Here is a 23,423-nt window from a genome sequence, read left to right on the forward strand (position 1 = left end):
TATGTGATTTGCTCAGCTCGAGGGCGATGTGAGTATTTGTCGCTGAGGTCATTGCTGTGACTTCCTCCTTTTTGCTTCTTTCCGTTCATCTTTATTTTTTCCACTGTCCTTGTGATGGATGTAGTCGGAGTGCTTATAGGATAGGGGGTCGGGGTGCCTTAGAGATATATAAAGGGGTGGATGGGAGGTGGAATCCCCCCCTATATTTGCCAGGGTGGAGAGCCACTTAGAGGCAAGCTCTTTACTTACATTGGTTGACAGATGTAGCAGAGCTAAGTTTGCGTGCTATCATGGTGCACAAAATATACAATCTAGCCATGTGGTTAGCCATGGCTTCTAGAAATTTGACCGTCCTGCCCTAATGGAAGGTATAAGTGTCTGGTGTTATTTTTATGAGTTTAATGCAGATGTAGCAGAGCTGAATGAGTTGTTGAGCCGTTATTTTAGGTAGGGCAGCCAGTGCATTATGATATTGCCCTGTTTTACATTCATTGACTTGGCACTGCTACATCTTTTTGCATACCATTCTATACTATGTGCTGTTTTTTATAAGTTTATACCATATGTATTTCCCATTGCTAAATGCTGCATGGTCAGTCCAGACAATAATTTAAAGGGGGTTTCCGGGCACACAGATTATTAATGCAGTGTGAAGCTTAGCACAAATGAAGAGACATCATAATTTACTTTCAGTTAAAATTCTGCTCCGTTCCAAAATTGTCCTATGTTACAATCTGTTCAAAGCACAGAGAAGAGATTTCCTGTCTGTGCTTTGAATGACTCTGCGCTGAATGATTATGTAATGGGGGCGTGGCCTGTGATCTTCTACATGCTTACAGTGACTAGGGATGTGCACATGGATGGAAGGAGAGCACAGAGACATTAGAGGCTCCACCTTGGCCGAGAAATCTTACCAACCTGTGACTTTGGTTAGAAGGATAGTGTTGGTCTTCCCAGTCTGCTAAATTACATTCTAATAAATCTACTACATTATATAACTAATGTTGTCCCTGCTGTACACTGAGCCTGTGTGTTGACCACACCAGTAACATTACTGAATGCAGAAGAGTCTCTGTAAAACGGCAGAAATCGAAGACTGTAGAAGAGATTTATCCATCCAGAGACTATGTAGGAGTCTTAGGATGGTGCTTTGTAGGTGGAGTTGGTATATATACAGTGCTGGCCAAAAGTATTGGCACCCCTGCAATTCTGTCAGATAATACTCAGTTTCTTCTTGACCCTAAGGGTATGTGCGCACGTTGCTTTTTACCTGCTTTTTACCTGCTTTTTTGCTGCTTTTTCTTCTGCGCTGTTTAATGCCAAAATGGATGTGTTCTTCTATTCAAGCAAAGTCTATGGGAATTTGGGTTTCTTGTTCACACTATGTTGTTCAAAATGCTGCCTTTTTGTGGCAGAACTTTGGTCAAAAACTCAGCTTTTCAAAGAAGCAACATGTCAATTGTTTTTGCCATTTGGGTTTTGCACTGCAAAGCTGAGTTTTTGACCAAATTTCTGCCACAAAAAGGCAGCATTTTGAACAACATAGTGTGAACAAGAAACCCAAATTCCCATACTTTGCTTGAATAGAAGAACACATCCATTTTGGCATTAAACAGCGCAGAAGAAAAAGCAGCAAAAAAGCAGGTAAAAAGCAGGTAAAAAGCAACGTGCGCACATACCCTAACCCTAATGAAACAAAAAATTGTCATAAAGGCAAATTGGCTAGAATTCCACACCAAACATAAAAAAGGGGGTGGACAAAAGTATTGGCACTGTTTGAAAAAATCATGTGATGCTTCTGTAATTTGTGTAATAACAGCCCCTGTAACTTACCTGTGGCACTTAACAGTTGTTGGCAATAACTAAATCACACTTGCAGCCGGTGACATGGAGTAAAGTTGACGCAACCTCTGTCCTGTGTCCTTGTGTGCGCCACATTGAGCATGGAGAAAAGAAAGAAGACCAAAGAACTGTCTGAGGACTTGAGACTCCAGATTGTGAGGAAGCATGAGCAATCACAAGGCTACAAGTCCATCTCCAAAGACCTGAAAGTCCCTGTGTCTACGGTGCGCAGTGTCATCAAGAAGTGTAAAGCCCATGGCACTGTGGCTAACCTCCCTAGATGTGGAAGGAAAAGAAAAACTGACGAGAGATTTCAACGCAAGATTGTGCGGAGGGTGGATAAAGAACCTCGACTAACATCCAAACAAGTTCAAGCTGCCCTGCAGTCCGAGGGTACAACAGTGTCAACCCATACTATCCGTCGGCGTCTGAATGAAAAGAGACTGTATGGTAGGATACCCAGGAAGACCCCACTTCTTACCCCGAGACATAAAAAAGCCAGGCTGGAGTTTGCCAAAACTTACCTGAGAAAGCCTAAAACGTTTTGGAAGATTGTTCTCTGGTCAGATGAGACAAAAGTAGAGCTTTTTGGGAAAAGCCATCAACATAGAGTTTACAGGAAAAAAAAATAGGCATTCAAAGAAAAGAACACAGTCCCTACAGTCAAACATGGCGGAGGTTCCCTGATGTTTTGGGGTTGCTTTGCTGCCTCTGGCACTGGCTTGCTTGACCATGTGCATGTTATTATGAAGCCTGAAGACTACCAACAAATTTTGCTGCATAATGTAGGGCCCAGTATGAGAAAGCTGGGTCTCCCTCAGAGGTCATGGGTCTTCCAGCAGGACAATGACTATTCTGTCTCTTCCTAGAAGCTGTGAATCCAACCGCTCTAATTATCAGTCCCTTAGATAACTGGATGCTTTGAAGAGTGAGTACAATCATAAACAGATAGTTCAACTCAGCCCAAACGATGACTTGTAGGAAGACAAGGAGAAACGCTGTAGTTTTCTTCAAGAATCTTGGGTTAAATAAGTACAAAGTAAAGGCAGGTGAAATGGAATAATCTGTACAGGGTTGTAGACATGTCTTCAGAAATGGTTCTTCTCTAGACTAAACTGAAAGAAGGGAGGAGCTTTCTATACAGAAGCCAACTAAGGGAGGAACTTAGGGACAAACTTCATACAGTCTAATCTACCTAGTAACAATAAGGAATTTCCTGATAGGAGGAAAAATATGCAATGCAAGAATATATACAACACGTTGTTCCCATTCATGGGACACAACACTCCCCGTCTGAAATCATCTGATTTCACAAGTCCTTCTACGACATAAGGAGTCAATACTGTCCCTCGATGTCACGAAACCTGTAACGAGAAAAGAGACAAACACAAAAAAAAATGCAACGGTAATGCACTGAATTCAAGTCCATGCTTGGTTGATGACGCATAGTCCTTGCGTAAAAATGTTAAAGTAGAAAAATGGAAAAAATGAATTCAAGTTCAACAAACCCATCTTCAGATTGGGGAAGCCGCAAACATGCCAACTCTTCCTCCAACCCAATAATCCAACGGTAAAGTTTTAATCCAAAGGAAAAGTTCAAGGTTCAATTGGACACGGACAGTTGTGTCTCAGTACAGCAGGGGTAAGGAAAGGTACGCTCCCCGCCGTGGCAGTGCCCAACGACAAAGTTAGTTCATGTAACGTCCTCCTTTGGTAAAAGTAGCACGAGTTCGGTGACACCAGGATGATTCACGCACATGTGCCAGCCGTGGCACGTTGAAGACTTGTAGAAACAGTGAGCGATGGGAAGAAGACGAGCTACGGCTCGTACCGCAGATGACCAACTTGTGAAGCGCTCGAAGCGATGATGTTTCGACTTCTGTTTTGATGTCATTGAAGTGTAGCGAGCGGAGACGATTAGTCTAATTTCCTTGTCGGATTCTGGTTACACCAGCTCGCACATGTTGCCAGCGTAGTTATCACAGGTCTCCTCGTATAAGACACTTGGAGGTGTCAGCCACATGTTATCTCCGAGTTTGGACGCAGCAGTGAGTCTCGTTCCTCGGTCCACTAGGTTTTCTTCGGTGGGAATGTGGTGCCACTGTTTGGCATGATCTCTGTCGAGTATATTTTGCATGAAGTCGCCAAAGTGTTTCTCCATCTCTGGTTGTCTTTTCAAGGTGCGTTTTAGAGAGGAGAACCTTGCGGTTGCTTGCTGGGAGTTGTTTGGCAACCTTGGCCTTGGAGACCGAAAGGGTAATGGGGCTACCCAACTGCTAGTCATTTTGAGAGAACTCTTTATCCATAATCTTTATGAATTCCTTGTCTTCTCTCGTCGGTGCCAATTTGTTGTCTTCATTTGTAGACTCGAACACTGTTGACCCGAAGTCGTCATCCCAGAGGTGGTATGCGTCCGCTCAGTCGGGCGGCTGCTGTCGCCACCTGGTGTCGCTCAGCCTCTCTTTCACCCCGTAGTGATGCAGACGTGGTTGAAAGTGAGTGCCGCGACCGTTTGGGAGGATGTGTGTCTTGTAGGAGGAAATCACGTCGGGATTCTTCATTTTACCTACGCAGACGTTTCCTATGATCACCCAGCCTAAGTCGTAGCGCTGAGCGAATGTGTCGTGTGGCCCGTTGATGTGTTGGCGTACTTTGTGCAGCCGGAGGATGTCCCTTCCAAGCAGAATCAGGATTTTTGCATTATGATCAAGAGCTGGGATCTTGCTGGCGATAGTTTTCAGGTGAGGGTGGTGAATAGCTGCCTCAGGTGTCGGAATCTCTTCCCGGTTAGACGGTATCTGGCTGCACTCGACGAGTGTCGGTAGAGGTGTATCTATGGTATTTTCAAGAGATGTTACCACGAGACCACTGGCTCTTCTTCCGCAAGCTTCTGAGATGTCGCTGCAAGTACCTAGTGTGTAATGGTAGGCATTTCCTTTTAAGCCGAACAAGTCGAAGAGTTCAGACCTCGCAAGTGACCTGTTGCTCTGGTCATCCAGGATGCTGTACACCTTCACGGCCCTCTCTGGGTGACCTTTGGGATATATCCTTACTAGGCATATTTTCGCACAAGACTTGTCCCAGAGATCTTCTCCGCAGACTTCAGTGCACGAGGAGGATACTGTGAGGTGGTTTGTAGCTTGGCCTATACTCTCCCCGCCATGACTTGTGGTAGGAGAAGGTGTAGGTGCAGGATCAGGCTGAGATGGGTGGAGCGCTTGTACGTGATCCGTGCTGTCACACTCCATGCACTTAATTGTAACCTTACAGTCCTTGGCAAGGTGTTCTGTAGAGGCACAACACCTGAAACATACCCCAAACCTTTTCAAGAGTTTTTTTGTTCTTGGAAGGGTTTCTTCCTGAAGCCAATGCGCTTCTTCAGGGGGTGTGGCAGTTTGTGAATAGGACACTGGCGGTTCGGATTTTCCGCCTTCCCGCTTTCATTGCCCTTGTCTGGTGCTGACGGTGTTAGTGTTAGAACATCGGTCTTTTTGACTGATACTGGGCCCCTACGTTTTCTGTCATTTTGATGAGTGCACCACCTGGGAGCTGGTGAAGTGGAGTCGGTGGGTTCTCCACAGGTGAAGCTGGGGTCTGCCTTACGTTCCGTGATGCTGTTGATGAACTCGCAGAAGTAGGAGAATGGAGGGAAGGAGACTTGGTGCTCTTCTTCTTTTTTTTTTTTTTTTTTTTTTTTTATAGTTTGTTCCTACCGTGGTCCACCTTTCCTGCACGTTGTAAGGTAACTTGGCGACTATGGGTTTCACCCCACAAGCGGTGTCCAGGTAGCTGAGGCCAGGTAGGTGTGTGTCTGTTTTGGCCAGCTGGAGCTCAGACAGCAGGTCGCTGAGTTCCTGATACTTTGAAGCCTCCTTGCCAGATATTTTGAGAAGGTCGTATAGTTGTTTCAGCAATGCGTCTTCAATTGCTTCAGGACTGCCGAAGCCTTTCTCTAGTCTGTCCCATGCGGTTGCGAGACCAGTTGTTGGGTCGCTGATGTAGATGGATCTGAGTCTCTTGATTCTTTCAGTAGACCGTGGCCCTAGCCACCTGATTTAGCAAGTCCAGCTCTTCAGCAGCTGTAATGCCGAGGTCACGCGTTGCGGTTTTGAAGGCACACTTCCACCCTCTGTACTTTTTCGGGCTGGTCATCAAACTTTGTGAGACCGGTGTTGGTGAGTTCTCAGCGGATCATGTACCCCGCAAAGTCGGACATGCCTGATCTTTCCGACATTGGGGGCACATTTGCTGACTGTGTGATTCTGGTTGTGTGGTTCGTAGCTTCTTGGTTCGGGAACATGGGAAAGTACGGAGTGGCGTAGGCGTTTAGACCAGCGACCGCCGGTTTGGTGTGTACAGTCTCTGTTGTATGCGGGGCCGGAGCTACACAGTTGTTGGGAGTGTAGCGCCTTGCCGGCATGTTAGGTTGCATGTAGACATGGACATACAGAGGTTGCTGATGCGCAGGGTGTGGCTGTGCATTGGAATATGAAGCAGGTTCAGGCTTGAAAGTCTGAGGTGCATTGGACTGACCTGGAAGGCTGGAAGTTGTAGGTGGATCAGTGTCTTGAAGCTCTGGAGAAGTGTTAGCGCTGACGGGAATGTTGATGGTAGTTGGCAGTTTGTCGGCTTGGCTCAGCACGTAATCTCTTGTACGCTTAAGTGAGTCGTCTGTGTCGAGATCACACAAACTGGCGCTGCCTTCTTGGCTCCCACCCAGAGCTTGCTCAAAGACCTTTAGCCTTGCCATAGCCGCCACATGTTCACATTCCTTCTGAAGGGCTTCAATTTCTGCTTCCTTGCGTGCAGATTCTGCTTTCATCTCTGCTTCCTTGCGTGCAAATTCTGCTTTCATCTCTGCTTCCTTGCGTGCAGATTCTGCTTTCATCTCTGCTTCCTTGCGTGCAGATTCTGCTTTCATCTCTGCTTCCTTGCGTGCAGATTCTGCTTTCATCTCTGCTTCCTTGCGTGCAGATTCTGCTTTCATCTCTGCCTCTCTCTGAGCAAAGATGGCTTGTACTTTCGTTGTTTCGGCGTGCACTTTTATGAGCTGCTCGTTGAGGATTGAGTACCTTGATGAGCCTGATTTGAGTGAGTGCCTTGAGCTCTTAACGGACCTGAATTTGTAAGATGCCGCTCCTGACATTTTTTCATCATTTTTGCTTTAGTCTCACTCACAATGTCGCACACGGTGCGGTCTCGTTCAGCATTAAGCTGTCGGAAGACCTGTAGTTCTTTTTGAGACTCGGATGTATTTGATCTCAGCAGGGTAGAGGAATATTTTTTACAAATCTCTTTGTAGGACCAGTTTGCTAAGTACAGTTGTTCAAGGGCTCCCTCTGGTGGTAGCTCATGAGCACTGGGAGCAGATAAAACAGTCACTTGTTTTTGCACTCTTTGCCACATTATGTTGTGTGGGTGAGCAGTTCACTTCTGGCTGTTTCTAGGTTCTCTTTAACCTTCCATGTTGGTTTGGTCAACCACTTGGATCTTTTACTGTAATTTGATTGTGAGTCCATGTCTTTCTCTTGTTGCTTTAGAGCAGATAGTGAAAGGGTTCTCTTTACATCCATCAGGAATGGTGAATGCTGCTCTGCACTGGCTTTCAGGGAAACCTATACAATGTTGCAATCGGATCTGGGAGAAGCCTGTGTTTGCAGATTGGATTTGCAGAGTCTCTGCTGCAGCTTACAATTAGTTTATGGGGGATTCTAGGTTTATAGCTGCACACAGTTCTGATAACTGGTTAATACTTTACAGGGCACTTTCTGTCTGAAGCTTCTATAAAGTTTTATGCTGTGGCTTATCAGCCCCTTGGGGTAATCCTTTCTCTGGATTGTATGCAGTATAGCACTCCTGGAAACAGGTTCTTTACTGATATATGAATACTAATCCCGGTCACAGCTAGTCCTTTTCACTATTCTGTCTCTTCCTAGAAGCTGTGAATCCAACCACTCTAATTATCAGTCCCTTAGATAACTGTATGATTTAAGGTCCAGTCACACTAAGCAACTTACCAGTGATCCCAACAACGATAGGGATCGCTGGTAAGTTGCTAGGAGGTTGCTGGTGAGATGTCACACTGCGACGCTCCAGCGATCCCACCAGCAACCTGACCTGGCAGGGATCGCTGGAGCGTCGCTACACGAGTTGCTGGTGAGCTCAACCCAACCCGATATTTACCTTGGTTACCAGCGCACGGAGCTACACGTGCAGAGAGCAGGGAGCAGCGCACACTGAGCGCTGGCTCCCTGCTCTCCTAGTTACAGCACACATCGGGTTAATTACCCGATGTGTGCTGCAGCTACATGTGCACAGAGCAGGGAGCAGCGCACACCGCTTAGCGCTGGCTCCCTGCTCTCCTAGCTACAGCACACATCGGGTTAATTAACCCGATGTGTCCTGCAGCTACATGTGCACAGAGCAGGAGCCGGCACTGACAGTGAGAGCGGCGGAGGCTGGTAACGAAGGTAAATATCGGGTAACCAAGGACAGGGCTTCTTGGTTACCCGATGTTTACTGTGGTTACCAGCGTCCGCAGAAGCCGGCTCCTGCTGCCTGCACATTTAGTTGTTGCTGTCTTGCTGTCACACACAGCGATCTGTGCTTCACAGCGGGACAGCAACAACTAAAAAATGGCCCAGGACATTCAGCAACAACCAACGACCTCACAGCAGGGGCCAGGTTGTTGCTGGATGTCACACACAGCAACATCGCTAGCAACGTCACAAAAGTTGTTCGTTAGCAGCGATGTTGCTAGCGATGTTGCTTAGTGTGACGGGGCCTTTACTCACACTACCGGCATCCACAGATAGCTTTAACTCAGCCCAACGATGACTTGTAGGAAGACGAGGAGAAATGCTGTAGTTTTCTTCAAGAATCTTGTATTAAGTACAAAGTAAAGGCAAGTGAAAAGGAATAATCTGTACAGGGTTGTAGACATGTGTTCAGTAATGGTTCCTCTCTAGACTAAACTGAAGGAGAAGGGAGGAGCTTTCTATACAGAAGCCAACTAAGGGAGGAACATAGGGACAAACTTCATACAGTCTAATCTACCTAGTAACAATAAGGAATTTCCTGATAGGAGGAAAAATATGCAATGCAAGAAATATATACAACACATTGTTTTCCCATTCATGGGACACAACAATGACCCAAAACACACTTCAAAAAGCACTAGAAAATGGTTTGAGAGAAAGCACTGGAGACTACTAAAGTGGCCAGCAATGAGTCCAGACCTGGATCCCATAGTACACCTGTGGAGAGATCTCAAAATGGCAGTTTGGAGAAGGCCCCCTTCAAATCTCAGGGACCTGGAGCAGTAGAAGAATGGTCTAAAATTCCAGCAGAGCATTGTAAGGGGTACTTTGCACACTACGACATCGCAGGTGCGATGTCGGTGGGGTCAAATTGAAAGTGACGCACATCCGGCATCGCAGGCGACATCGTAGTGTGTAAAGCCTAGATGATACGATTAACGAGCGCAAAAGCGTCGTAATCGTATCATCGGTGTAGCGTCGGCGTAATCCATAATTACGCTGACGCGATGGTCCGATGTTGTTCCTCGCTCCAGCAGCAGCACACATCGCTGTGTGTGAAGCCGCAGGAGCGAGGAACATCTCCTACCGGCGTCACCGCGGCTCCCGTAGGATATGCGGAAGGGAGCAGGTGGGCGGGATGTTAACATCCCGCTCATATCTGCCACTCCGCTCCTATTGGCCGCCTGCCATGTGACATCGCAGTGACGCCGTACGACCCGCCCCCTTAATAAGGAGGTGGGTCGCCGGCCAGAGCGATGTCCCAGGACAGGTGAGTCCATGTGAAGCTGCCGTAGCGATAATGTTCGCTACGGCAGCTATCACAAGGATATCGCAGCTGCGACGGGGGCGGGGACTATCGCGCTCGGCATCGCAGCATCGGCTTGCGATGTCGCAGCGTGCAAAGTACCCCTAAGAAACTCATTGATGTTACCGGAAGCGGTTGTTCGCAGTTATTTTGGCTAAAGGTTGTGCAACCAAGTATTAGGCTAAGGGTGCCAATACTTTTATCTGGCCCATTATTGGAGTTTTGTGTGAAATAATCAATGATTTGATTTTTGTTCATTGTTTCATTCTCTTGTGTTTTTTCATTGCAAGCAAAATAAATGAAGAGAATACCAAAGAATTTGTGATTGCAATCATTTTCAGGAAGAAACTGAGTATTATCTGACAGATTTGCAGGGGTGCCAATACTTTTGGCCAGCACTGTATATAATCTCTCAATGTGTGTATGTAATGTGTATAAATATATTTAGATTTATTTATTTTTTGTGTGCCCGGAAAACCCCTTTGCTCATGTTGGTGGGCATCATAAAGATGGGAATGGATGGTAGCCACAGTAAAGTTGAGGGTGGTGAATATCTGGGTGGAGGTAAAGAATCCAAATTATAATTAAATTGACAATATACAGATTTGAGCCCCCATGACAACACTGATCGGCCATATCAAAGAAGTGGAAGGGATGAAACGGTGAACCAAGAATGGAGCCATTAATGTGATGGGCATTTTTGTCCATCTCATGGTGTTACTTGAGGGGGGCAGAATATAAATGCTAATGGCCTCTTGGTTCTAGTTTGGCATTAGTGTAGTACTCCTGTATGGCACCCCTGACTTGTGCGCTGTGCCCCCCACCCCCTCCCGTCCTCCTGTCGTGCACCCTCCTCTGCTCTTTGCATGTTGCCGGCCTCTCTGCATTTTGCTTTGAAGTTTTGCATCGCAGCTAATTAACTGGACAGGAAATCTCTATATGGAAGGAGATGCCCGCGGGCGCCCACCGTGCCCGCCCCGGTCTTGTGCTGTGGTTGGTGGTAGCAAATGAACCATTCTGTGTAGATTAATGTTGTATTGTACTGACCGTTGTGTATCGCTGTGCTGTCACTCCCGGGCCGATGCCCTCGTCCGTTTTCTGTTTCATACTGACAATTTGCCACTTCATGTCAATTCTCCCTCCTAAAACTGGGAAAAAAACGTTCTGTATAAATCCAGTAGTCGTCTACTTTCTATTAAGGCCTATCTGTCTTTAGAGTTCACTATAGCAACTGCATACAGTATTAAAGAAAATTTAGACCTGATGAGGCTGGTGTACTTATTTTGAAAATCCAATTCCAATACGACTTGAATTAGACTCAATAAATTCTCATTTTGACGCCATATTGACATCTGCTTTTGCAGTCTGTTAAATCTGATCTTCTGCTGCTGGTGTATCGACCGCACCGTGATGGCAGCCATATTGCATATCACCTGGCTTTTATATGAGAAGGGGACGACTAATGGACTTAGATGTACAGGCGCCATATTTTATATTTATGTCAGTGGAAAATGCAACACGTTACTTGACCATGATGTCAGTCACTCAGACAGTGTCCTGCTGGATCCATTTTGTCTTTGTTCCCATGGCAACCAACCTATTAGCGTAGAGCCACCCATGGCCAATCAGCCGTACATTCCATGTCAATGTATTATTATATATTTTTTTTATTAATACTATTATTCATATAGTTATATACATTATTACATCTATATACATTATTTATTATTGCTATTAATAGAATAGTATTAAAATATTAATAAATGAATAATAAATAGTATTAACAAATATAAATGCTAATATAATAGCATTTATATTTTTGTTAATACTATTTATTATTCATTATTATTAATAATAATAATATATCGTATTAACAAATCTAACTATTTATATTTTTGTTTAATGCTATTATGCATTTATTTATTATTATTATTATCTATTATTATAATTATTATCTATTATTATTATTATTATTATTATTATTATTATTATTATTATCTATTATTAAAGGGAACTTGTCACCAGAAATTTTGCCCATAACCTAAAAGTTCCCCTTCTGCAGCTCCTGGGCTGCATTCTAGCAAGGTTCCTATAGTTATTCTGCCCCCTTTTTAGATCAAAATAAATAGTTTCTAAAGTGGTACCCTGAAAATCTTGTTAATGGTACACGGGGGCGGGCTGTCTGGTGTCCGTTACTGTCCCTCCTGCTGCTTTAGGCTGTCCCCCAACGCTCATTTACATACATCAGGACACCGCCCAGTGCGTCCGATGTTTAGCGCATGCGCCGTGCCACTGTAGCGGGACTGTGCACAGTGGGACCGTTGCGCAGGAATGAGATTATGGGCAGTGCTGTGATTTTCATCAGCAAGCTCCCGCCCATAATCTTGTGCCCGTGCTTTCCCCTCTGCCTCCTCCGTTCTGCGCATGCCCTGGCCTGACCCAACATCACCTCTTTCCCATCTAGCCCTGGAGCAGGAAATAGATGGAAGGAGCGGAGCAGGACACCACCGATCATCTGGTCATCTGGCCAGGGCATGCACAGAACGGTGGAGGCAGAGGGGAAAGCGCGGGCACGAGATTATGGGCGGGAGCTTGCTGATGAAAATCACAGCACTGCCCATAATCTCATGCCTGCACAACGTCATCAGCGGTTCCACTGTGCACAGTCCCGCTACAGTGGCACGGCGCATGCGCGAGACATCGGACGCACTGGGTGGCGTCCTGAGGTATGTAAATGAGCGTTGGGGGACGGCCTAAAGCGGCAGGAGAGAGTAATGGACACCAGACAGGCCGCCCCCGTGTACCATTAACAAGATTTTCAAACTGAAAGGTACCACTTTATAAACTATTTATATTGATCTAAAAGGGTGCAGAATAACTATAGGAACCTTGCTAGAATGCAGCCCAGGAGCTGCAGAAGGGGAAACTTTTAGGTTTAGGGCAAAATTTCTGCTGACAGGTTCCCTTTAATACATTAGCAGTTATATTTTTGTTAAATTATTATGTATATTTTTGTTAATACTAATAATAATAATAATAATAATAATATTTTTTTTTTATTATTATTATTATTTATTTTTTTTTTTTTTTACAAAAACGAATATGGTTTGTGTCGCCATTTTTCAAGACGTTTTAATTTTTCTGTCAAAGATTTTGTTTTTTTTTCTTTGCATGGCAGTAGATACACCTCCACCCTCTCTAGGATGAACTAGCACCATCCTAGGATGAGGAGTTGTATGGTATGACTACCGCAAAGCTGCTTCTCCCTTTTAGGGTATGTGCGCACGTTGCTTTTTACCTGCTTTTTTGCTGCTTTTTCTTCTGCGCTGTTTAATGCCAAAATGGATGTGTTCTTCTATTCAAGCAAAGTCTATGGGAATTTGGGTTTCTTGTTCACACTATGTTGTTCAAAATGCTGCCTTTTTGTGGCAGAACTTTGGTCAAAAACTCAGCTTTTCAAAGAAGCAACATGTCAATTGTTTTTGCCATTTGGGTTTTGCACTGCAAAGCTGAGTTTTTGACCAAAGTTCTGCAACAAAAAGGCAGCATTTTGACCAACATAGTGTGAACAAGAAACCCAAATTCCCATAGACTTTGCTTGAATAGAAGAACACATCCATTTTGGCATTAAACAGCGCAGAAGAAAAAGCAGCAAAAAAGCAGGTAAAAAGCAGGTAATAAGCAACGTGCGCACATACCCTTACATGGTTTGTCTGTTTTTTTTTTTTTTTTTTTCCTAAGGGTACTTTCACACTTGCGTTAATTGCCTTCAGTCGCAATCCGCCCTTTTGGAAAACAACGGAATCCGTTAACGGATTCTGCTGTTTCCCATAGACTTGTATCGATGACTGTGCCAAAAGCACCTGTGTTGCTTCCGCTGGCCGACGCTGCGTTGCTTCCGCCGGGCGGAAGGAGCGCAGCATGTAACGCGCATGCACGGCAGCCGGCTTTTGAGAGCGCTCAGCTGAGCAGCCGGCTTTTGAGAGCGCTCAGCTGAGCAGCCGGCTTTTGAGAGCGCTCAGCTGAGCAGCCGGCTTTTGAGAGCGCTCAGCTGAGCAGCCGGCTTTTGAGAGCGCTCAGCTGAGCAGCCGGCTTTTGAGAGCGCTCAGCTGAGCAGCCGGCTTTTGAGAGCGCTCAGCTGAGCAGCCGGCTTTTGAGAGCGCTCAGCTGAGCAGCCGGCTTTTGAGAGCGCTCAGCTGAGCAGCCGGCTTTTGAGAGCGCTCAGCTGAGCGTCCGGCAGCCGGCTTTTGAGAGCGCTCAGCTGAGGGTCCGGCAGCCGGCTTTTGAGAGCACTCAGCTGAGCGCCCGGCAGCCGGGGGATCAGCTGATCGTTCACAATAGTCTGCTGCCGGTAAAACTGTAAAGAAGAAAAAAAATAATAAAAAAAAAAAAGCTTTCCTCTGTTTTGTACGATCCATTGCATCCGTTGTGCCATTATATGTAACGCATCCGTTGCATCCGTCACACAACGCAATGCAACGGATACCGTTCAACGCAAGTGTGAAAGTAGCCTGACCTATCCAGTCATGACTGATGGCCTGGTTGCTAGGGACACACTGCCTAACGACCATAATGTTTACAAAACTGTTGCCTAGCAGAGCCTCCTTAGCAACCAGGTCTCCAGCTCAAGAATGAACACTCAGCTGAAGACACTGGGTTGGTTGCTATGGGCTACAAGGAAGGCATTTTTTTTTTCTTTTCTTTTCTTCAAGAGTCATAACTGACTGTTGGTTGCTAGTGACATACTATCTGACAATCTTTACAATACTGGTTGCTAGCTAGAGCCTGCTTAGCAACCAGTTCTCTAGCTCAAAAATGGACACTGAATAGAATCTGGGTTGGTTACTATGGGCAACAATGAAAGCCTCCTTTTTTGTTTTTTTTTTTTTTTTTTTTTTTTGGGTCATGATTGACTGTGGTTGTCAGGTACTTTGTCCCTATCAACCAATCTTTATAATACTAGTTGCTTGCCAGAGCATCCTTAGCTTTCTCAAGCTCATAAAATAGACCCTGGATTGGTTGCTATGGGCAACATGGACCCTTTTTTTTTTCTTCATTGATCGATTTAAACAGAACCAATGGTAGATATGTCAAAATGGAGGAAATGACCCAGCAGTCACTCCGTCCTCCTTTATATATAAAGGACATGCACCATTTTTAATCTTCCATGACACATACGGCATCATACAAGGAACAGTTAACCAGATACATATTGAAAGCCCATGGTTACTCCTTGCTCCCTTATTCTTGAGGTAGCGGCTTGCTCCCTTGTTCTTGGGGTGTGTGCCCTTAGCAACGCCACTATTTGTCCCCTTTACCCATCCATATTCATTTTTCTTATTTTTATGGTTTGTGTGCTTCTGTTTTCACATTCATGTTCTCCCTGCATGACATGAGCTCTGTTCCCCGCAGGCTTTGCCTGATTTTCAGGAGACCCGACCTCGTAATTACGTATTGTCGGCCAGTGCGTCAGCGGTAAGATCAATCGAAAACCCCTTCCCCCTCCTTAATCCTCAATCCCAGTCAATTCCTATCCCTCCCCCCCTCCTTAGGCTCATTAGATTAACCCTTATAGCAATGTATTCTCCTCCTGACCTCCTCTCCCTTCTAACATGGTAGATCTGTGCCGATATATGGAGAGCCACCTCACTTTTCCAGTTTTAGATCCTTTCTATATAGTAGATGTAGTAGTGTGTTTTCCATGTTTGTAGCCCAATATTGGAGACCCCGTTTTTTGTCTTTTGACTATTGATCTCCATGATGTAAAAATGCCCTAAACTATGGCGTCCCATTGTTGGCCAGGAGACCACGTCTTGAACATCCATAAACCTTTCTTCATTGGGTTGGGGATGGAAATTTAGGCTTAAAATGACGTACTCCAAGATGTTCTTGGTTATGTGGTCTTTGCTGCTATCTAGTCTTTGTACCTTCAGAGGATTACGATGACCATTATTTGTGCAAAGTTGGATTGTGTCGGGTTGGAGGAAAGTATTATAGTCTTAAAGGTGACCTGTCACTTGCTATAAATGTATAATTTATTTTACTTAATCTAAATGCCGCTGTTCTCCTTAATCCAGCGTTGTTTTTCTTTTGTTCCTGCGCCTCTCCAGTCCAGAAATATGGCCTTGTTTAAATTGCTGACTGGGCGTGGTCTTAAAGAATACACCCATAGACCACGCCCACTTTTAATGGACAAGATTTATATGCAAAAGAAAGCAGGCCACATCTCAGGAATGAAGAGGCGTAGGAAGAAAAGAAAAACAACGCCGGATTCAGGAGAACAGAGGCATTTATGGCGGCTTAAGAAAGTACATATTTATGGCAAGTGAAGCATCCCTTTAAGAGTCCAATGTTTCATGGTAGTGTCACCTTTCTGCTAAATCCCATGGACAGTCATTTAGGTCCTTATGGGGAAGACAAGATGCTATTTGAGGATAAAAGTGGCTATTATGATTATCTTGTAATAGTTAATTGGTAGGTAAAGAGGTTGTGGGTTGTCTTTTCTTAGTTAGATATATAGCATCTCTGATTTGTTATGATTGCTCCTTTTTGACCCTTTTAGCTCTTTGTTGGCCACGGTTGCCTCTGGAAGGAATTTTTTGACCATGTTTGGTTGAACATTGTTGCCTCTTTAGATAGTTTTATGGCCTTGCCAAGCCCCGGCACACACGAGTATTGGAATTTGATTGGCTGTTCTTGAGAATACGTATTTTGTGAATTGAGGTTGGGGTCCATATGACCCGAATATAATGGCTCTCTATTGTAAAATCATGAAGGTCTGTGTATTGCAAATCACTCAAATCCCTTTCTGAGTAAGGACCTATGTAAATGATTACCCTCATTGCTCAATGCCCCAACTTATTCCTTCCCTTTCCTTCCCATCTGTGAATCATCACTGGCTGTTGTGTTTTGTTGAGTGCCATGACGTATCTCAGACTCATCTCTCCTGTTACTCTGTGACTGCAGCTTTGGAGTGACGAGGTGGACAAGGTAAGCGCACCCAAGACCACCATAGACGACTAATGTGCCAAATGCTCCACCAAAAGTATATTGGGATTAAAACAATGTCCTCAGGAAATCTCACCACTACACAGTCCACGGAATCCAAAACCAGGACCAGCTTTCCGAAAGTTATCCTCTGTCTTATGATCGTATGGACATTACCACAAATATTGCCATCATAATGTCATTATCCAGCGATGGCCATGAACCAGACACAAGCCATGGACATGAACTTCGGTTCTGTATTAGGAGTAGCTCATGTCCGTGGTGGTGTTATGGGGGGGTTGTAGGAAACCAGTGTCGGCCAAACCTAATTTGACCCAGTGAACACCTACAGGCGTCTCCGATGACCATCCATTCACTAGTGCACTGTGTAGTGTGGACTCTCCTGAGGAGCAGATTCGAGATGCAAGACCTACATCTCCATATCTGAGGGCACGTGATACACTTGCAATAGAATTATGCAACCCCCCCCATTGTAAATTGGATTTATTAGCACAATGTACCAACATTCCGGCTGTTATGACCTGCAGCAAATGTGATGACACTGGCTTCTGGCCATAATCTTGAGGAATCTAAGCCCGTTCTTCATGAGAAATGGCCTCTAGGCGACAAAAATTATTGGGTTAACAGGTGCAATCACCTTCTTCAACTCCCACCTAAACCTTTCTATAAGGGGCAAGTCAGTAATTGTGACAGCCGCTCCATAATCTACCAGGACTTCATCTGAAAATTGAAAAATAACGAAGTACTGTATATAAATCTTTGTTTTTATATAGCACTAACATTTTCCATTACTCTTTTCATACGTCAGGAAACTGTCCCCATTGGGGCTCACAATCTAAATTCCCTATCTGTTTGCCTTGAACACACTGTAGAGCAAGCACGGTGGCGGCTCGGGGAGGCCCTACGTTGGAGCGTGGCGGCTCGGGGAGGCCCTACGTTGGAGCGTGGCGGCTCGGGGAGGCCCTACGTTGGAGCGTGGCGGCTCGGGGAGGCCCTACGTTGGAGCGTGGCGGCTCGGGGAGGCCCTACGTTGGAGCGTGGCGGCTCGGGGAGGCCCTACGTTGGAGCGTGGCGGCTCGGGGAGGCCCTACGTTGGAGCGTGGCGGCTCGGGGAGGCCCTACGTTGGAGCGTGGCGGCTCGGGGAGGCCCTACGTTGGAGCGTGGCGGTTCGGGGAGGCCCTACGTTGGAGCGTGGCGGCTCGGGGAGGCCCTACGTTGGAGCGTGGCGGCTTGGGGAGGCCCACGTCAGAGCACTGTAAAGCTGCTTTGTTTTCTCTTGCACTGGAAAAATGGATTCAATCAAGAGTCAGGATATGCAAAGTTCAAAGTCCATTTTGTTTCAGAAGAAGTCCTGGAATATTGTGGAGTTGAGGTCACAATTATTGGACTTGCAGCCTCCACCTTCATATTTCATAATGTTAACATCAGGTTACAACAGCCGGAGGGGTTCCACTAAATAATAGACACTAATTGTGAATAATTCTGAGAGTGCAATAGTAAGTGGTGTATTGTGTTGGAGAACTCACTTGTTATATGGTTCTTCAGCTATTTACCTTATTCTTGCGGAAAATTTCTACATTTTGCCAATAAACCTCATTTGCAGTGGGAGGTGAATACTTTTTGTTGTAGTTGTATATAGACTATATTTATCTAGATTTCGGACCGGTTCAGGTGCCACGTGTTTGATTTCCGTATAATGTTTCTTGTTTTGTTGATTGCTGCTTCCCTCCCAGCATGATCCTCCCCACGTCTGTAGGATGCACGTCCCCATCCACAGCGATGGACGCTCACATCATGTCCAGTCATACATTCTGTTCTCCGTGTCACCAGGACAAATGTACTTTTACCTGTAACATGAGCTTGTCATAGGTGGCGGCAGCCATATTGAAGGCTAAACCAAATTTCTCAGACCCCAGTGATGTCCCTGAGGTGTCTGGTTCCTGCAGAAGGGCTGTGGAGAACTCTCTTGGCTGCCTTCCATGTGCATCCATTGTTTCTTCACTGGGGACGTTCATGAAAAATATTCACAGCAAATCCGCACCAAATCACGCAGATTTTGGCACAGATTTGCCGCTGATTTCCCATCCATATACATTGCACTACAGTATGGAGTAAAGTGCTGATCGGAAAGTCTTCTGCTGAATTGCCCAAATTTCGTACACAACTGGAGTTCCCAGCGTCATACAGATACTCCGTCTATGTGACGTGCCTTTTTAGGCTACACATTTGCAGCCCCCTTTTTGTCAAAGCCCACCATTTAAAAAAAACTAGAAGTGTTTTGTGTTTTTTTATTTAAATATACACTTAAGGGCGCTTGGAGCTCAGTTTCTAATACACAGCCCAAAATCTCCTGCATAGACCTAATTTAATTGTTATAGCTGGCTACGGCCACCACTAGAGGGGGGCTCACTGCTTAATTGCACTCAGTAATAACATACATTCACCACTAGAGGGAGCTCAACGGCTTCTGATATACTTTACACTCGAGGATAACATTTTAGATGTATGCAGTCACCACTAGAGGGAGCTCACTGCGTTCTGATATACATTGAACTCAGTAATAACATTGTACCTACTGCAGTCACCACTAGAGGGAGCGCACTGCATTCTATGTTACTACTGAGTGCAAAGTACTGTATATCAGAATGCAGAGTGCTCCCTCTAGTGGTGACTGCAGGTAGGTACAATGTTTATATCAGAATACAGTGTATGCTTATTATTTTGCAGGAAGATGACCTGATTATTACATTAGGGAATTGCTGTTTGGACAATTATCTTCCATATTTAGCCGCACAGCTGGGTTCTTCCCTTTTTACTCCTGTGACTGTGGTTGGGAAGGAATCTCTATATTCTAGTCCCTGCGTTCTCGGGTTAATATGGAGGTGATTGTTGTCTCTTGCAGGCGGAGCATGAGCTGAGAGTGGCTCAGACAGAGTTTGATCGTCAGGCAGAAGTGACCAGACTGCTCCTGGAGGGGATAAGTAGCACTCACGTGAGTATATATACTGGCAGTGTATAGCAGATGGGAATCCTCCATATATTTACATCTGTAGATGACAATAGAATGTAACAATTTGGTGACACAAGCTTAACCCCTTCTTATCAGAACCCTCGGTGATAATTGGTGTATGTACCAGTGACTGGGCCATTTAAATACAGCTGTCAGTGATTGACATTTAAATGGTTAAGCTGCAGTGATCGGAGCTCGCTCTGGTTGCTGGTATGAATCCTCTCCCTAGAATGGTGAAGTCTCAGCTCCTGAACTCGCGCCATACACAGGGACTTGTCACATCACAATGCAGCAAGGCGCGCTGGGGGAATTTCAGCTCTGGATTATATAATTCAGCCTGTAAATTGCTTACAAACATGGAAATATCCCGTAACCGGAAAAAAATGTCTCATTGATGACATTGCTGAATGCGGTCAGTCCGGTGTCTTATTTACCAAGTGGTGTCAGCCATGATATAGGAAACCATATCCTGGAAAAAGAAGCGTGTGTGTCACCTGCCGTGTCTTCCACAGGTCAATCACCTCCGCTGCTTGCACGAGTTTGCAGAGGCCCAGGCTACATACTATGCTCAGTGCTACCAGTACATGGTGGATCTGCAGAAACAGCTGGGAAGGTATGTAGGGGACGGCTGGGGTTTGGTCACACTGTGCCATGGTGCAGGCAATGCAATTCTCAGCAGCCACCACTAGGGGGAGCATTGCAAGTATCTGCTAAAGGTTACCAGCAGCCACCACTAGAGGGAGCATCACAAGTATCTGATAAAGGTTACCAGCAGCCACCACTAGAGGGAGCATTGCAAGTATCTGATAAAGGTTACCAGCAGCCACCACTAGGGGGAGCATTGCAAGTATCTGATAAAGGTTACCAGCAGCCACCACTAGGGGGAGCATTGCAAGTATCTGATAAAGGTTACCAGCAGCCACCACTAGGGGGAGCATTGCAAGTGTCCGATAAAGGTTACCAGCAGCCACCACTAGAGGGAGCATCGCAAGTGTCCGATAAAGGTTACCAGCAGCCACCACTAGAGGGAGCATTGCAAGTATCCGATAAAGGTTACCAGCAGCCACCACTAGGGGGAGCATTGCAAGTATCTGATAAAGGTTACCAGCAGCCACCACTAGGGGGAGCATTGCAAGTGTCCGATAAAGGTTACCAGCAGCCACCACTAGGGGGAGCATTGCAAGTGTCCGATAAAGGTTACCAGCAGCCACCACTAGGGGGAGCATTGCAAGTGTCTGATAAAGGTTACCAGCAGCCACCACTAGGGGGAGCATTGCAAGTGTCCGATAAAGGTTACCAGCAGCCACCACTAGGGGGAGCATTGCAAGTGTCCGATAAAGGTTACCAGCAGCCACCACTAGGGGGAGCATTGCAAGTGTCCGATAAAGGTTACCAGCAGCCACCACTAGGGGGAGCATTGCAAGTGTCCGATAAAGGTTACCAGCAGCCACCACTAGGGGAGCATTGCAAGTGTCCGATAAAGGTTACCAGCAGCCACCACTAGGGGGAGCATTGCAAGTGTCCGATAAAGGTTACCAGCAGCCACCACTAGGGGGAGCATTGCAAGTGTCCGATAAAGGTTACCAGCAGCCACCACTAGGGGAGCATTGCAAGTGTCCGATAAAGGTTACCAGCAGCCACCACTAGGGGGAGCATTGCAAGTGTTCGATAAAGGTTACCAGTAGCCACCACTAGAGGGAGCATTGCAAGTATCCGATAAAGGTTACCAGCAGCCACCACTAGAGGGAGCATCGCAAGTGTCCGATAAAGGTTACCAGCAGCCACCACTAGAGGGAGCATCGCAAGTGTCCGATAAAGGTTACCAGCAGCCACCACTAGAGGGAGCATCGCAAGTATCTGATAAAGGTTACCAGCAGCCACCACTAGGGGGAGCATTGCAAGTATCTGATAAAGGTTACCAGCAGCCACCACTAGAGGGAGCATCGCAAGTATCTGATAAAGGTTACCAGCAGCCACCACTAGGGGGAGCATTGCAAGTATCTGATAAAGGTTACCAGCAGCCACCACTAGAGGGAGCATTGCAAGTATCTGATAAAGGTTACCAGCAGCCACCACTAGAGGGAGCATTGCAAGTATCTGATAAAGGTTACCAGCAGCCACCACTAGGGGGAGCATTGCAAATCTTTGAGTTACTATAAGCCACCACTAGGCGGAAGCAGTGCACGCTTCTGATAAAGGTTATAAAGCACCCACCGCTAGGGGAAGCCACTTCCTGTTTCAGGAAATGATACATGTACATTAGCAGCAATGATCAGACTCAAACCCGGTCTTTTGTATTGAAGCATCTAATGAGCATGTGCAGAGGTTATTGTGAAGGGAGGGGGAGTGGTGACATTACGTATTATGATTGCTCAATCCTCTGTTACCTATCATTGTAATCCTTCCTCTGATGATGAGATAGCTGAAAACTCTTCCTGAAAAGGACAGGAGGTATGAGTCGAAATGTGAAAATTACAAGATTACAATTTGACTTGGAGCGAGCGGCTGCAGCTGTGACGGGACAACAACTCCTATGTTGCTTTGACAGCGCCCGGCTGCAGCCCATCCTAATATTTTGCTTTTCGAAATGACTAATATTCTTCCCATTCTCGTTTTTTTTTTTTTTTCCGCTGCCAGCTCCAGGGGTGAGGTGTAAGTATGTTATTACAATCAGTCCACACATGATGGAGCATGTCGCTAGGTATTAGGTGCAATCTATTCAGCTGACCTCCGATCCGCTGCTTTTAACCCATAAATGCCAGTAAGAATTACAGAGGGCCCCACTCCATTAGAGGACACTTTTCCTTGTAGCAAGATTGTAGTGGTGCTAATGGTTTCCCATGGCAGTTTTGGACCTGCGATGCCCTGCGCTTTTCATAGAATGTCATTTGAGCCGTTTGATGCAATAATGTTACATTGCCGTATAGACTAGGTTATTGTTTCCCTGCAAAGTGCAAAATGGGTTAACTGAGGACCTATCAGTGAGCTCAATCTGTTGGAGAATTACTAAGGCTAATTTTACACATTCTTCTGTCGTGGTCTGAATATGGATCGGCTGTGAGTCTCTGAATGTAGCAGTTGGAGGGAAGAGAGAGCGCTGCAGCCTATCATTAGCTGCAGCGCTCATGTGGGCAGCGTTTTATTTAAGAAAGTGGCTATCCCAGTCCTTTCCTTCTGATAACCAGTACGCACCATTATCTTCACCAGGTTTCCATCGACATTTGTGGGGAATGCAGAAGCGGTGGTCCCCCCTCCGATCAGTACCTCCCCACCAGCCGCCACTCTCCCCTTGCTCCAAGCCGTAAGCCCCAACCCTGCAGACGGGACAATGAATCCTGCAGAAGTCAAACCCCCTGCGAGTGGCACACGGAAAGCGAGAGTGCTGTACGACTACGAGGCTGCGGATAGCACGGAGCTGGCTCTCATGGCCGACGAGGTGAGCAGTGGGGGCTGAGTGATGACTCGTGTGTATGTGTGTGTGTGATGACTCATGTAGTGTGTGAGCAGTGGGGGGCACTGAGTGATGGTGTGTGGGGGTGACATGTGTGTGAGCAGTGGGGGGGGGGGGTTACTGGGTGATGGTGTGTGGGTGGGGGTGAGTGTGATGACTCATGTCGTGTGTGAGCAGTGGGGGGGGGGGGGGGTACTGAGTGATGGTGTGTGTGTGTGTGAGATGATTCATGCCGTGTGTGAGCAGTGGGGAGCACTGAGTGATGA

At 46.0% G+C, this 23,423-nt stretch overlaps 1 protein-coding gene across 7 annotated transcripts in view; it reads left to right on the top strand.

Annotated features, from left to right (window-relative positions):
* Nucleotides 1-23,423, top strand: part of SH3GLB2 (SH3 domain containing GRB2 like, endophilin B2) — a 72,994-nt gene that overhangs the window by 45,902 nt on the left and 3,669 nt on the right. The window contains exons 6-12 of one of the 7 annotated variants that reach the window (XM_075324681.1): nucleotides 17-28; nucleotides 15,100-15,162; nucleotides 16,654-16,677; nucleotides 19,599-19,688; nucleotides 20,219-20,319; nucleotides 22,344-22,358; nucleotides 22,914-23,142. In XM_075324681.1, the coding sequence (XP_075180796.1) occupies nucleotides 17-28; nucleotides 15,100-15,162; nucleotides 16,654-16,677; nucleotides 19,599-19,688; nucleotides 20,219-20,319; nucleotides 22,344-22,358; nucleotides 22,914-23,142 (534 nt within the window). The remainder of the gene's footprint in view (nucleotides 1-16; nucleotides 29-15,099; nucleotides 15,163-16,653; nucleotides 16,678-19,598; nucleotides 19,689-20,218; nucleotides 20,320-22,343; nucleotides 22,359-22,913; nucleotides 23,143-23,423) is intronic. The other 6 variants (XM_075324683.1, XM_075324682.1, XM_075324685.1 and 3 more) reach the window with 6 other exon arrangements.

Source organism: Anomaloglossus baeobatrachus, chromosome 9 (assembly GCF_048569485.1).
Source record: "Anomaloglossus baeobatrachus isolate aAnoBae1 chromosome 9, aAnoBae1.hap1, whole genome shotgun sequence".
Taxonomy (NCBI): Eukaryota; Metazoa; Chordata; class Amphibia; order Anura; family Aromobatidae; genus Anomaloglossus; species Anomaloglossus baeobatrachus.